Source organism: Oncorhynchus mykiss, chromosome 10, assembly GCF_013265735.2.
Source record: "Oncorhynchus mykiss isolate Arlee chromosome 10, USDA_OmykA_1.1, whole genome shotgun sequence".
Taxonomy (NCBI): Eukaryota; Metazoa; Chordata; class Actinopteri; order Salmoniformes; family Salmonidae; genus Oncorhynchus; species Oncorhynchus mykiss.
Genome location: NC_048574.1, coordinates 46,282,175 through 46,295,377, shown reverse-complemented (window position 1 = coordinate 46,295,377; position 13,203 = coordinate 46,282,175). Strand labels below are relative to the sequence as shown.

Genomic DNA, 13,203 nt, shown 5'->3' with positions numbered 1-13,203 from the left:
ACACTGTCTGTGATTAATTTAGAATTCAAGGCACACTTGATCAGCATGTCTACCACAACATTCTGCAAACCGTCTGGTTTGCGCTTAGTGGGACTATCATTTGTTTTTCAACAGGACAATGACCCAACACACTTCCAGGCTATGTAAGGGCTATTTGACCAAGATGGAGAGTGATGGAGGGCTACATCAGATGAGCTGGCCTCCACAATCACCCGATCTCAACCCAATTCAGATGGTTTGGGATGAGTTGGACCGCAGAGTGAAGGAAAAGCAGGCAACAAGTGCTCAGCATATGTGGGAAGTCCTTCAAGACTATTGGAAAAGCATTCCAGGTAAAGCTGGTTGAGAGAATGCCAAGAGTGTGCAAAGCTGTCATCATTTTCCAACAATTGTTTAGACAGATTATTTCACTTATAATTCACTGTATCACAATTCCAGTGGGTCAGAAATGTATATACATACACTAAGTTGACTGTGCCTTTCAACAGCTTGGAAAATTCCAGAAAATGTCATGGCTTTAGAAGCTTCTGATAGGCTAATTGACATCATTTGAGTGTACCTGTGGATGTATTTCAAGGCCTACCGTCATACTCATTGCCTCTTTGGTTGACATCATGGGAAAATGCAAAAGAAATAAGCCAAGACTCAGAAAAAGAAATTGTAGACCTCTTTGTTCATCCTTGGGAGCAATTTCCAAACGCCTGAAAGTACCATGTTCATCTGTACAAACAATAGTACACAAGCATAAACACCATCGGAACACGCAGCCGTCATACCGCTCAGGAAGGAGACTCATTCTGTCTCCTAGAGATGAACGTACTTTGGTGCGAAAAGTGCAAATCAATCCCAGAACCACAGCAAAGGACCTTGTGAAGACGCTCAGCAAAGAAGAAGCCACTGTTCCCCCACGACGTTATTCCTCTCTCCTACAGCGTCCATCACAATTACATGCACATGGCCAATTATGCAAATTAGGTGATGACGTCATTTAGCGACTTCTAGCGACTTTTAGGACAGCCAGTAGCTACTTTCCTTACTGAGGAGTTTGTAACACTGGTAATAGTTTCTAGGTCAAACTGTTCAGACATTTTTGTGGGAGGACAGATTTTTGGGATGTCGCAGATGCGGAAGTGTGGTGGATTGAGAAGCATCCAATGCAAAAAATCTGAAAATGTGAGTTTTTTGATGCAGATGTGTTGTTATGTAACTTAGATTGACGCACTGGTGCCTCCAGCGAGGTTTAAAAACATCTGATAGAAATCTGAAGATGAAATGTCCAAAATAATACTAAATGCCAATGTCTTAAAGACACAGTCCTGGATCTTAAACGTCCACACCAGTAAAAATACACTCTTTCGAGCTGAAAGACGATGGTCAGAGCTTACCCATAATGTTGCATAACGATTTAAGTCAATAAGTCATTGTTTTAGTCAAAGTATGATATATTTAGGCTTTAAGTGACAAATCTGAACTGGCCACTTCATGCAAATCCATGCGGTGTCTTTTCCTATGATATGACATACAAATTATTTTCAGCCTACGTTTCGTTTAAGGGTTGGGATTTATTTGAATGTTACCACTCTCCAGCATGACATTGCAGCTGTTTCTGACTAATAAACAGTTATTCCTCTTCATGATGATGAGCCAAACCCAAATTCATTATTTTTTTTGCCCCTTTTTCTCCCCAATTGGTAGTTCCATTCTTGTCCCATCGATGCAACAGACTCAGGAGAGACAAAAGTCGAGAGCCATGCATCCTCTGAAACATGACCCAACCAAGCTGCCCTGCTTCTTGACACACTGCTCACTTAATCCAGAAGCCAGCCACACAAAAATCTCTAAGGAAACACCGTCCAGCTGGCAACTGACGTCAGCTTGCAGGCACCCAGCCCACCACAAGGAGTCGCTAGAGTGAGATGGGACAAGGAAATCTCGGCTGGTCAAACCCTCCCCTAACCCGGACGACGCTGAACCAATTGTGCGCCACCTTATGGGTCAACTGTGACAGCCTGGGATCGAACCCAGGTCTGTAGTGATTTCTCAAGCACGGTAATGCGGTGCCTTAGACTGCTACGCCACTCGGGAAGCCACATCCACTTTTCTTACCAGAAAATTCTCATAATCTATTGGATAATTTGTCAATTTTCACATATTTGTTTAACTAGTCTGTAAAAAAAATATAATAATTACAATTTAAATAAATAATTGTATCAATTTTAGAATAAGGCTGTAACGTAACAAAGTGGAAAAAGTCAAGGGGTCTGAATACTTTCCGAATGCACTGTATATTGGATCCTTGGACCTTATTGAGTATTGGCAGGCTCCTTAAGAGTACATCTTGGGCTACAGCTGAGGGATTGCAAAAAATCCTGTCAAAGGAAATACAAGCACACACAGGCTCCTGAGCCTTGTAGGGATGTGACTTGAATTGGAATGTGACTGAAGGAATGGGATGTTATTTTTGTGTGTGTGTGTGTATTTTTCTCTTTTGTATGATGTCGGTTTAGCCCAGTTTCCTACAATGAGAGTGGTAGAGGAAGATGAGTACAAGGTGAGGGATCCTTGTAACCAGCAAGAGAGTGATGGGAAGAATATGTGCTTCAGTAAGGTGCAAATCCACTGCAAATTTACCATTCCAATGTTTTACTTGCTATATTGTATTTACTTTGTCACCATGGCCTTTTTTTGCCTTTACCTCCATTATCTCACCTAATTTGCTCACATCATATATAGACTTGTTTATACTGTATTATTGACTGTATGTTTGTTTTACTCCATGTGTAACTCTGTGTCGTTGTATGTGTCGAACTGCTTTGCTTTATCTTGGCCAGGTCGCAATTGTAAATGAGAACTTGTTCTCAACTTGCCTACCTGGTTAAATAAAGGTGAAATAATAAAAAATAAAAAGGTGTGCTTTTTAGCGTGTATAGCCATGGTTGTTAATTGTATTGCAGAAATTAATTGAAAGTCACAGAAAATAGAGGTTGTGGTGGCATCGCCAGAGAAGTAGAACAGCTGCAGGGGGTGTTGAGTGGTAGTGGAATGGGTGGTGAGTTTTTAGAGAGGGCTAATAGGTGGTAGGGTAATTTTCCTTAACTCCAATTTTGTATTGTTGTATCTAATAATATAATTTGAATGGCCTCACACACCAGTACAGTAGGTGGTGGTGTATGCACCTAAAAGTTGGACGCGATCCCCCAACTAAATCCCAAAAAGAAGTGGGTGGTGGCACGGGACCGCCATAATACCATAGAAGAAGACGGCTCCGAGCGACAGCTCAAGTGTTTGCAGCAGCACACCCTCCCCATAGATAGAACAATGAGACAGATATTTCACTGATGTTAAAATGTGAAGCATCCGCTAGGCGTTTTCCACTCACTACCAAATATGGTAGTGAGAGGAAGCCCCACAGGCGGGCTGGAAAGAGATTCTGTAAATGCTCTCATTGCTGAAACATTTGATCTCAGTAGTTTTCTGTTCCCAAAACTAGTATATTATGAACAGAGTGGACTACGGTTTGTAGATTTTACCCTTTGCAAAAGTTGTTTAAAAATCGCTTTGTTTGGAGGTTTTGCACACGCGTACTTCACAAAGTAGGCGTTCCTTAACGGAAATATGCCAATGACGCTAGATGCTTGTTCTGCCCACTTTGGGTCATTTGTTCCCTTTGAAACGAAAGGCTGTGGTCTATATTTACTTTAGTTGGTCTATCTTTGGTTTAGAAAATCTTAGCCCTCCCTGTACCGGACTGCAGAACGAAGGCGATTGAAAGTAACGCTATTTCAACACAAACTGAAAGGTAAGTTATTGCTATTATTAATTTGGTAATTTGTAATGTCCCATTTAAAAACAACTCGTCGTATGTGGATGTATCCAAGAATAGTTCACCTTTCTAAGCGGCATAGCTAACATCAGCACAGATTTGGGGAGCTTAACGCGTTAGCTAGCCAACAATAGCTACACCGTTACGTTAGACTAGCCAGTTTAGTGTACAAATAACCAAATCATTTCAACTGCACCATGTTGGTTATTTAGCTAAATGCTAACAAGCGCGATCGACTTGCGGTTGGCGAGACTTGTCTAGTTATATCGTTTAAAATATTTATAGGTAACCCGTTAGTGATATCTTGCCAATGCGAACAACCTTTTAGCTAGCTAGTCGAGGTTGTTTGGCACGCTGCGTTTAGTCAACGTTATCCCACATTTCCCCACAGTTAGGCTGCACTTCTAGTAACTAGTTACTTTTATAGTAACTGTTACAACTAAGTTAGTCGCATTTTTCTGACAAACCCATGTACCTAACAAGCAACTACTTCCTAACATGTTTGCCTTTTTAAAATGGCTGCATATGTCGATGTGCTTTAGCTTGTTAATTTAGCGAGCTACTTATTTCTTCGATGGTGTAGTTCGTAGCAAAGACAGTATGAAGATAGGCAGAAACTGCTTCTCCAATAAAAGTCTTTGGTCGAAAGGTCGTCTCACGCCGAACTGCGCATGTGCAGGCCGTCAAAATCAAACCCTGGTCTTCTTCGCAAGGGTTCCTGGAAGTCTTGCCATGTTACGTTTCTGGGGTTAAAAACTGTGTTGGTAGTAACTAAATCTGTACATTGGTTAACGTTAGCTACCTGTAGTTTCACCAAGTCCGCTAACTAGGCTTTATTGTTTAAAACTCGCTGTCACTTCTGTCAATGCAAGTATGTTTCTTTTCTACAGATTATTCCGTATATGCCAAAGATGGTCAGACATCACTCCGGACCTCCTCGGTTCAAGCCCAGGTATTTGCAGAATATTAGTTATTGCAACAAACAAGGTTACGTAACAACAACAAACGGGTGTGATCATTCTACATTGGTCCCTGCAGCTTACGCTCAAACCGTTAGGGCTAGAACACTGATTTAGAACGTCCAGTTTCGATTGACGCATCAATCGGCATTTGAGCTGGCCACACTGTTTTTTCATAGACATTTTTCACAACCACAGTCCCTACAAAGTTATGTCCAGAATGTGACCAGTTTATTTTTGGATGCAATGTTCAGACATTCACAGAAGTAGCTGCAGCATAACACAATCATCCAAACCAGAAAATGTAGGCTGCATTTGTCCTAGTGTTAACTGAGGAAAGATTGACATAACACAAGCGGTCAAATTTTTATAACTATCGGCTGACAAACTTTTTTCATATATTTTTTTATTTTACCTGTATTTAACTAGGCAAGTCAGTTAACCTCACTAGGGTACGTGGGATGCTAGTGTCCCACCTGGCCAACATCCACTGAAATTGCAGAGCGCCAAATTCAAAAACAGAAATACTCATGATAAAAATTCATAAAACCTACAAGTGTTATACATGGGTTTAAAGATTAACTTCTTGTTAATCCAACCACGGTGTCAGATTTCAAAAAGGCTTTACAGCGAAAGCATACCATGCAATTATTTGAGAACAGCGCCCAGCAGACAAATAATTTCAAACAGTAACCAGCCAAGTGGGGAGTTACACAAGTCAGAAATAGTGATAAAATGAATCACTTACCTTTGATCTTCATATGGTTGCACTCACAAGACTCCCATTTACTCAATAAATGTTAGTTTTGTTCGATAAAGTCCATGTTTATATCCAAAAACCTCAGTTTTGTTCAGTAATCCACAGGCTCAAATGCAGACGAAGAATCCAAATAGTACCCGTAAAGTTCGTAGGAACATGTCAAATGATGTTTATAATCAATCCTTAGGTTGTTTTTAGTCATAATAATCAATATTTCTGCCGGCCAATATCGTCGTCAATATAAAAGGTAAACAAGAAAGGCGCGCTCTCGGTCGGGCGCATGAAAAAGCTCTGGGACACTATAGTGTCCACTCATTCAGAGGTCATACTCCCTCATTTTTCAGAATACAAGCCTGACACAAATTCTAAAGACTGTTGACATCTAGTGGAAGCCATAGGAAGTGCAATGTGAGTCCTAAGTCAATGCATACTGCATTGGCATTCAATAGAAAACTACAAACATTAAAAAAATGCCACTTCCTGGATGGATTTTTCTCAGGTTTTCACCAGTACTTGAAAACGTGAATAAAACTGTAAATACACTATGCATGTTTGGTGCACAATGTATGCGCTTACAGTAGAAACGTCAACACAATATACAGAAAATAAGGAACTTTTCTTTGTATGGAAAACAAGGCAATGTGAGCATCAGCCAGAAAATGTTCAATTTTGTGCAAGTATCTCCATAACGTAAACTCACCCCATTCCGTACCAATGTGTGCAACCACAACATTCAAACGAGGCTACAAAGAAAACGAATGGGACTGTAGCGACTGTGTTGACTTCAAAATCGGGGGTGTGAACTAGTTTTCTATTCAAGCGTTGATCGACATGCTAATGGCTCTATAGTATTGGAGAAAAGTTGAAAAAATGGACCCTCCATTACATCGGGACGTGTCGTAACGTACAGCACACATAAAGCAACTAATTCTGTCTTACAATCTCTCTCCACCAGGTGTAGCATTTCTCTCATACTTTAAAAACAAGAAATGGACAGTGACGGGGGTAAGGGGGGATAGTCATTTTTTGCGTCACTGCAAGCGATCATCATTCTCAAAGCCGCTGTTTACTTCTAAGATCACTTTAGCACCGCCCTAAAAACCAGACTCAAATTCGACACAAACCTTCAAATAGGTATGTAATGTCACATTATATCAACTTTTTATAGTGTTTTATTTACATTTTAGAGGTGATAAGTTGGACAGATCGAGTGGGGAAAAAAGCAATTTTCCCACACAAAATCTCTCCGTCTCACTATCACGCATGTCGCATTTCGCTTCCCCACCCGCCATTTTTAAAAAGACCCGACGGGGCTCATTGCCTGCTTGAATTATGCAGAAACGGGCAGTGTTTAGGTCATGTAATTGATTCTGTTGGAAAGGGGAGAAATTGTGCTTTACAATAGTATTGACATTACAGTTGATCTGGAAGTATTACGTTTTTGGGGCGCTAAAATAAGGGCAATTGTACGGACCAAGGCGATGTACGAGTTTACGTGAGTTCACGTTACTTGATCGGCGCAAACATATTGAAGTGTGTGGGCTCTCCTCGAAGAGAGAAGTTTGTCCGGCGCGATCAATCCTCAAACGTAAATTGTCCGCAGCGCTGAAATAGGCTACTTCTATGTGAATCAATGAGGCGGGAACACGCCTCAATTCAAACTTAAAAAATACAACTTGTTTGAAAATAATAACCTATAGATAACACTCGCTGCCTGCAAGTTAACTGTCCTGTTGTGTAATAATCACATTTTGGAACAGTGAGTGCATTCTGACATCACGTGCATAAAACAACTCACGCTGGGGCGACCGTTAGAGATATTTGGAAGTCATGTTAAGTAGCACTATTTTAAGTGTAGACAAGAATATGAATTGTGTGGATGGATTCTTAAGACTGTTTTGTTATTCATCAGGTCTTACTCGGGTGGCTACAACAACACGCCACACGAAGAGCATTACAGCCCTCATCTCGGGAGTCAGAGAGGATTCCGGGGCCACCGAGGAAAGGCCCCTCCAAGCTGGAGAGGCAGAGGACACGCTCACTTTGCCAAAAGTCCCACACTGATGGGAGAACGACGGGAGCGACAATTCAATCATTGGAGGTCCCAAAACCAGGATTCCTTCAACACATGCCCCTCTCAATCGGACCCCCATCATGGCCACAGGAGGGCACCCCCATCCAGGCCAAACTGCCCTCCCCAAGCCCAGCATAGGTCCTCCCCACACAGTCCTGCACAATGGCACCAGGGCCAGAGGGGAGCACCTATCCATGGACAACATCCAGGTCACAGATCCCCCTCACCACACCATTACCATAGCCAACACCCTGACAGGAGGCTGCCACCCTCACCATCCACCCACAGTTCCTTCATGAGCCCCCACAAGCACCCAGGTCCTTCCCATGAAGAGGATAGGAGCTGGGGTGCCCGGCCACACCATAGCCCCGGGAAAAGGTTGTTTGAGCACCCAGGTCGCGGGGGGAAGCGCTGGAATGGGCCAGGGCCCTTTCCCCACCCACACAATAGTGAACGTGGACCTTCTTGCACCCCCCAGAAAAAGCCACGGGAGTTTCATGGCAGAGGCCCATATCCAGAGAGGTACAGGAGTGAAGAGGCAGTATGGGCTGGGTAAAATAAATGGAGAGAAAGTGTAAACTCACATAGTCCTCTACACTACAGAGGTCAAAATTATCGTTCAGTGTTACAATGCTAATAAACTGTAAAATGCGGTGATCTGGTGTTAATGCGCTGGTCGCCTGCCACTGGAAAGAGTTTTTGTATATGCTCACTGAAGGTTTTACGCCTACCTGTATCATGGCATTAAAGTGAAGGGGCACCATAAAGAAACGCTAAACCTGCGTCCTCCGATAATGGATCTTCCAATGTAATCATTTGTTGTATTGTTTGTGATGGATGTGCAGGTGGTCTGCTGAGCGAGATCCCAGGCAACAGCATGGAGTGGTGGGAAGGGAGAGGGAGGGCAGCAGACGCCGCAGCGCTGAGTGGGCACAGGAAGGCAGCTTTCACCACCCTCCCCACAGATCCCCCGCATGGAAAGGCGTTTCATCTTCTTTCTACCAGAACAGCCCGCAGGAAAGACCAAGTGGACAACCTCACAAGCGGAATTTCCAGGAGTGCGGACCAGGCCTTGGTCTGGAGCATGGTCATCCAAAGTGCCCTCGGAGAGAGATCTCACAAACCTTCTCTAGGGGATTTGGTGGCCGTCCCTTGTCTCTCATGGACAAGAGTCGCTTGATGAAGGGGCGTCAAATTAGAGCGGAGTCTGTGATGCGGCTTAAAGCACCTCCACTTCGACCCAGAGGAGCAGATATCGAGAACCAGGAAGAGGAAGGTCCGCATGCGTCCAGAGCAAATGCACGATCCAAGTTCGCTCTTCGGCAGGAGCGTTTCCAAGCAAAGGCTGGGCCGCTGAGGAAGAGGCCCATAACTCATCAGTCACCTGCCAAGTCTTCCAGGAACTCTGAGTCACACAAGGAACATGTGGACTCTCAGCGCGCCTTGAGCACACACAGGTACGGTATCTTCCTTCTCACTCTGGGAGCTGGGGCGTGATGATGTTTGGAGGAAATGGAGTTACGGCGATGTCCTGAATCCGTTACGCTTTGAAATCAAATGTCCAAAGTCCTCTGGCAGTGAACAGAATAATTCACAAGTGTTTTTTTCCCCTTTTTTTTCTTCTGGGTGCCAGACATTCAAAGTTGAATTAATATCAGCCTGTTCATTAATGTCAGATTGAAAGATGCTAGAAAAGCCCTATCCATACGTGTTGATGGGAGGCCTGTTCCTCTGTGATGCTATTGGGGTCTGAAGCTAGTGGTGCTGTCCCTCTCTGACCAAGTGGAAGAGTTGAAGAAACTTACTCACGCACGCAGCAAGCCCCCCCCTCCCAGACAGAACAGAAGTTCAGAAGAGTCCATCTGTGAAGAGGACTGGGGACAAAACCATTACCCTTAAATCCGCTGAAATGCCACAGTAGTTGCACACCAACATGACTCGTAGGAAAGGAGATGCTTTTCTTATCCTGGATGAGAAGTGACCTATGTAGGAGGAGACTCTGAAACGGACAGCTGTCATACTAATTTAGGTAACACGATCTGCCAGTTGACAAAGGGATATTTAGCTCGCAGGAAGTCAGTTTGAGCAATAACGTTCAAATGGCATTGGAATATGCAGCAGCTTCCTTGAAGATGCCATCCAGAGGACTTTTGGGGATAGTACACTGCCACTGACAACATGCGGCAGAAGCTCTGAGGCTGTACAGCATCAAGAGGAGAGGACACTACCGCTGAGGAATCTTCATATCAATATTTACTCAATGGTCCAAGGATGAGGTCAACGTGTGCTACTGTTCCTGAACTGTTGGCCCCTTTTATGCTCTGGTAATACATGGATGCATACAATACTACTTGTATTTCTTAGACAGAATGCAGCCATGCAGTTGACTCACTACTTAAAAAGTGATTTTAGAATCATTACTCATTAAATGTCCAATAGACCTACAAGAAACAAATGAAGCGATAATGGACCACACCTCTGTACATTAACATCACACGGAACCTTATCTGGCTAAGCAGGTGAACAGTGGACTTTCTCTGCATGAAAGAATACATCAAATCTGCATCTATGCAAAACATGTGCAGTGGGAAACTGTTTTGTACAGTACACTGAATCTCATCACAGCAATGGTGGGATTACAAGTACAATTGGATGTCTACGTGTAAACAATGGAATCCATTCCTACAAAGTGCAAGCTCCTTCACACCGTGCTCTGTAGATTGCTTGTTTATTGAAGCGTACTGGTGAATTTTGACCGAAGACGGACGATCTCGATTTGAATTGATCACACTGCTTGTACCAGACAGGAGTGCAAGATCACAATAACATACCCTTTTGAAATTGAATGTCCAATGATTGCAGGAGAGTTGCGATTTGGGAAGTGAGACTGAACTTAACGAAGAGAAGTAAGGCTCAACTGAAAATCACCGATCATAGACGAATGGCTCGTTTGAACTGGAGAGGATTGACAGCCTTTGAGCTTCACTTCAAGTTAAAAATGTGGACCCCAAGAGACCGGGTCATCAAAACCACCAGCATCACTTGTCCATTTCATACATGTCAGTTTTCACACAGTGAAGGGTTCATTGGAAAAACAGTGTTAGGAAACCATGGACATAACATGCTCTTTGTAAGTACCCGAGTGACGATCAGCTTTTATTATGACCGTTATTCCACTCTCAGTGATTTTATATATGAATCTTTAGCCGCCTGCCCTTTAACTCCCTTCATCCACCATGTAACTTCCTGTCATTCCATGTCCCCCAATATCTGTTCTAGTCTGTTTTAGCGTATTACATTTTTTGTTCTACAGAACGACACCATTTAAACTTTTCAGGGCATTGCTTAGACTGACGGAATCTTCCCTTACGGTGCAGGCTTCTAGTAATAATGTTCTGCTTGACTGCCTACCAAACCTTTGCCTCTCAGGCTTCACTGAATAGGATGCTCATCTCTTGTCATCCTCTACCTCGGCTGGTCTCTCTCCAGCTCTTCCTCTATAGACCGACGGTTGGCTCGTGACCTAGTCGTCGTGTCCCAGTGGCAAGCGCCGGGGACAAACTCCAGCTCAAAGGACAGCCCCCCAAGGGATAGAAGTAGACCACCAAAGAACAAAACCGGTAAGGGAACTGTGACATTTTGTTTAGTCATGTTGGCTAACAGTTTGTTTGATGCCCCTCGACAGGAATGTGACGTCTCTTGGCGAATTTTAAGATAATTCATGAATCATTGTGAGAGTGCGACTTCTCTTACTCACTCTCGCCTGACTTTTCAGAGCCCTATTACAATTCAGATGAACAACTTACGCTGAATGAACGCTTCTCTAAAATTCATGACTCCAGTCCTTCCCCTTCTCCAAGAGACTGGAGATATGCAGAAAGGTAATCCGCCAATTTAAATATAAGAAACTTGGTGAGGATTATTGTGAAAGAGTTGATGTAAAGTGAACATATTGTTATGAATGGAATATAACTGGAACCATTTTGTTGGTGCAAAGTCTTTGTGGTTATGGGTTACATGGTATGATGCATAACAATGGATGTGGCTTCACACAGCAATAACTGTAGTTTCAGTCAGGATTATTCAGCCAGATAATTCACTTTGTCTTGTTTCCCATTTTAGGCAAACGGACATGCCACAGGAGAACCACACACCTGAAAGACCCTTCAGGAATCCAAGATCACCGCAGGTGAGGAGCACTTCCTGGTTTTGACTGGGCTCTTGGAAAACTGAATGTTCATAGCTTTAGTGTTGGGAGTGCTAACATGCTTACTGTAATGAGCGTAAGCTGTCAAGGGATGCCAATACCTTGAATGTTGCCTCCCATAGTTTTGGAAACCTCAGCGAGCAATTCCATTTCTTGATCAACTCCATTCCACCATATATGCTCATGCTTTACTCTTATGTCCCACAGAGACCCAGCTTCCGTCCCAGCAGCCCAAATCATAAACCAGGTCCTCCTCCTCAGAGAAAGCCAGGCCCTGAACTGCCCGGTCCCTTTAGGAAGCCACTCATGGTATGAAGCTTCTTTTTTTTTAACAGCTTATAACTTTTGGTCAGTGACTTCTCTTAGCCCACTGACCTTGTTGTTGGCCTCCCTGACCTTATTGATAATATAGGTGGTGGTGTCAGGTGGATTAAGCTGTATGTCACTGAAAGACTGCATTTCTGACTAGTCTGGCTGAAATAATTTCTTCCTCCTTTTTTATAGGGAGGCTTTGTGCCACGTCCCTTCTCTCAGAGGCCAGTGTTCAGGAAGAGCCAGAGCATCCTGTCAAAATACCGCAACATGCCGACGATGCGTCAACGTGTACCTCCCAACAGAGGGTCGAATTACCGCCGCTGGTGATCAAACTAGAGGGACTGACTGCACAGATTGGGGTTACACGCCCTGGCTTTGGGCTGCCTCGTTGTCTTGGAGATGGCTCCCAGATGGAACTGTCCCTGTGCCCATCAGAAAAACCAGACATAAAATGTGTATTTTTATAACATAAGATGTGTTTTAAATATAGAGAATAGGCCATCTGTTTCTATTCTTCCTGACTAGTTATTATGGACATGGTTTTGTGATTTCACAACTGTGTTACAGCTCTCATAACATGTAAATGAGGTAATGGAGACTTTTCTTTTTATATTTTCCAGCATCACTTTTTTCCCCGATGCTTAGATGTGTTTGTTTTTGCTGTAAAGTGTCCTTAAAGACTATTCCACAGGGGCTGTTGAATATGATTCTCTGTCAAAAGTGTGTTTTTATAATTCTCAACCTGTTAAAAACTACTGATACCCCTTGCATGTCCTGCTCATTTGAACATTTTGTTTTAAGGTATTTCAAATAATTGGCTGGACATGCCTTGTGTGGAGGTTTCTCTTGTGCCGAAGGAGGCCCCGTAGGACCTTTTTGGGATGTACCTTCCATGGGACTGGGGAGATCTAGTTAGCATTTTGCTAACTAGGGGGGGGGGGTTTGAGAGGTGGAGAGAACTGTTCTGTTGGGTGTGCCATTTGCATTCCTTGGAGATCACCAGTCAGACGAGCTGTTGCCACTTCAGTGTAGGCTAGCCATGTCCTTTCCTGTGATTGGTTACAG

General features: G+C 43.4%; 1 protein-coding gene across 2 annotated transcripts; it reads left to right on the top strand.

Moving 5' to 3' along the window:
- The first annotated feature begins 3,642 nt into the window (after positions 1–3,642).
- On the top strand, positions 3,643–13,057 carry LOC110534078 (serine/arginine repetitive matrix protein 1). Of its 2 annotated transcripts, none has more exons than XM_021618732.2 (9): positions 3,643–3,799; positions 4,714–4,775; positions 7,455–8,138; positions 8,462–9,073; positions 11,106–11,236; positions 11,392–11,497; positions 11,739–11,805; positions 12,031–12,132; positions 12,328–13,057. In XM_021618732.2, exons 2-9 carry the CDS (start codon positions 4,726–4,728, stop codon positions 12,463–12,465), a joined length of 1,890 nt encoding a protein of 629 aa, XP_021474407.2. In that variant the 5' UTR covers positions 3,643–3,799; positions 4,714–4,725; the 3' UTR covers positions 12,466–13,057. The 2 variants fall into 2 exon arrangements, with proteins under 2 accessions (XP_021474407.2, XP_021474406.2); XM_021618731.2 differs by having other exon boundaries at positions 7,455–8,168.
- The last annotated feature ends 146 nt before the right edge of the window (positions 13,058–13,203 follow it).

Coding starts and splice junctions, on each gene's coding strand:
- LOC110534078 (XM_021618731.2), top strand. CDS start 4,726: ATGCCAAAGATGGTCAGACATCACTCCGGACCTCCTCGGTTCAAGCCC. Junction 8,169..8,461: donor GAAGAGGCAGTATGGGCTGG/GTAAAATAAATG, acceptor ATGGATGTGCAG/GTGGTCTGCTGAGCGAGATC. Junction 11,498..11,738: donor GACTGGAGATATGCAGAAAG/GTAATCCGCCAA, acceptor TTCCCATTTTAG/GCAAACGGACATGCCACAGG.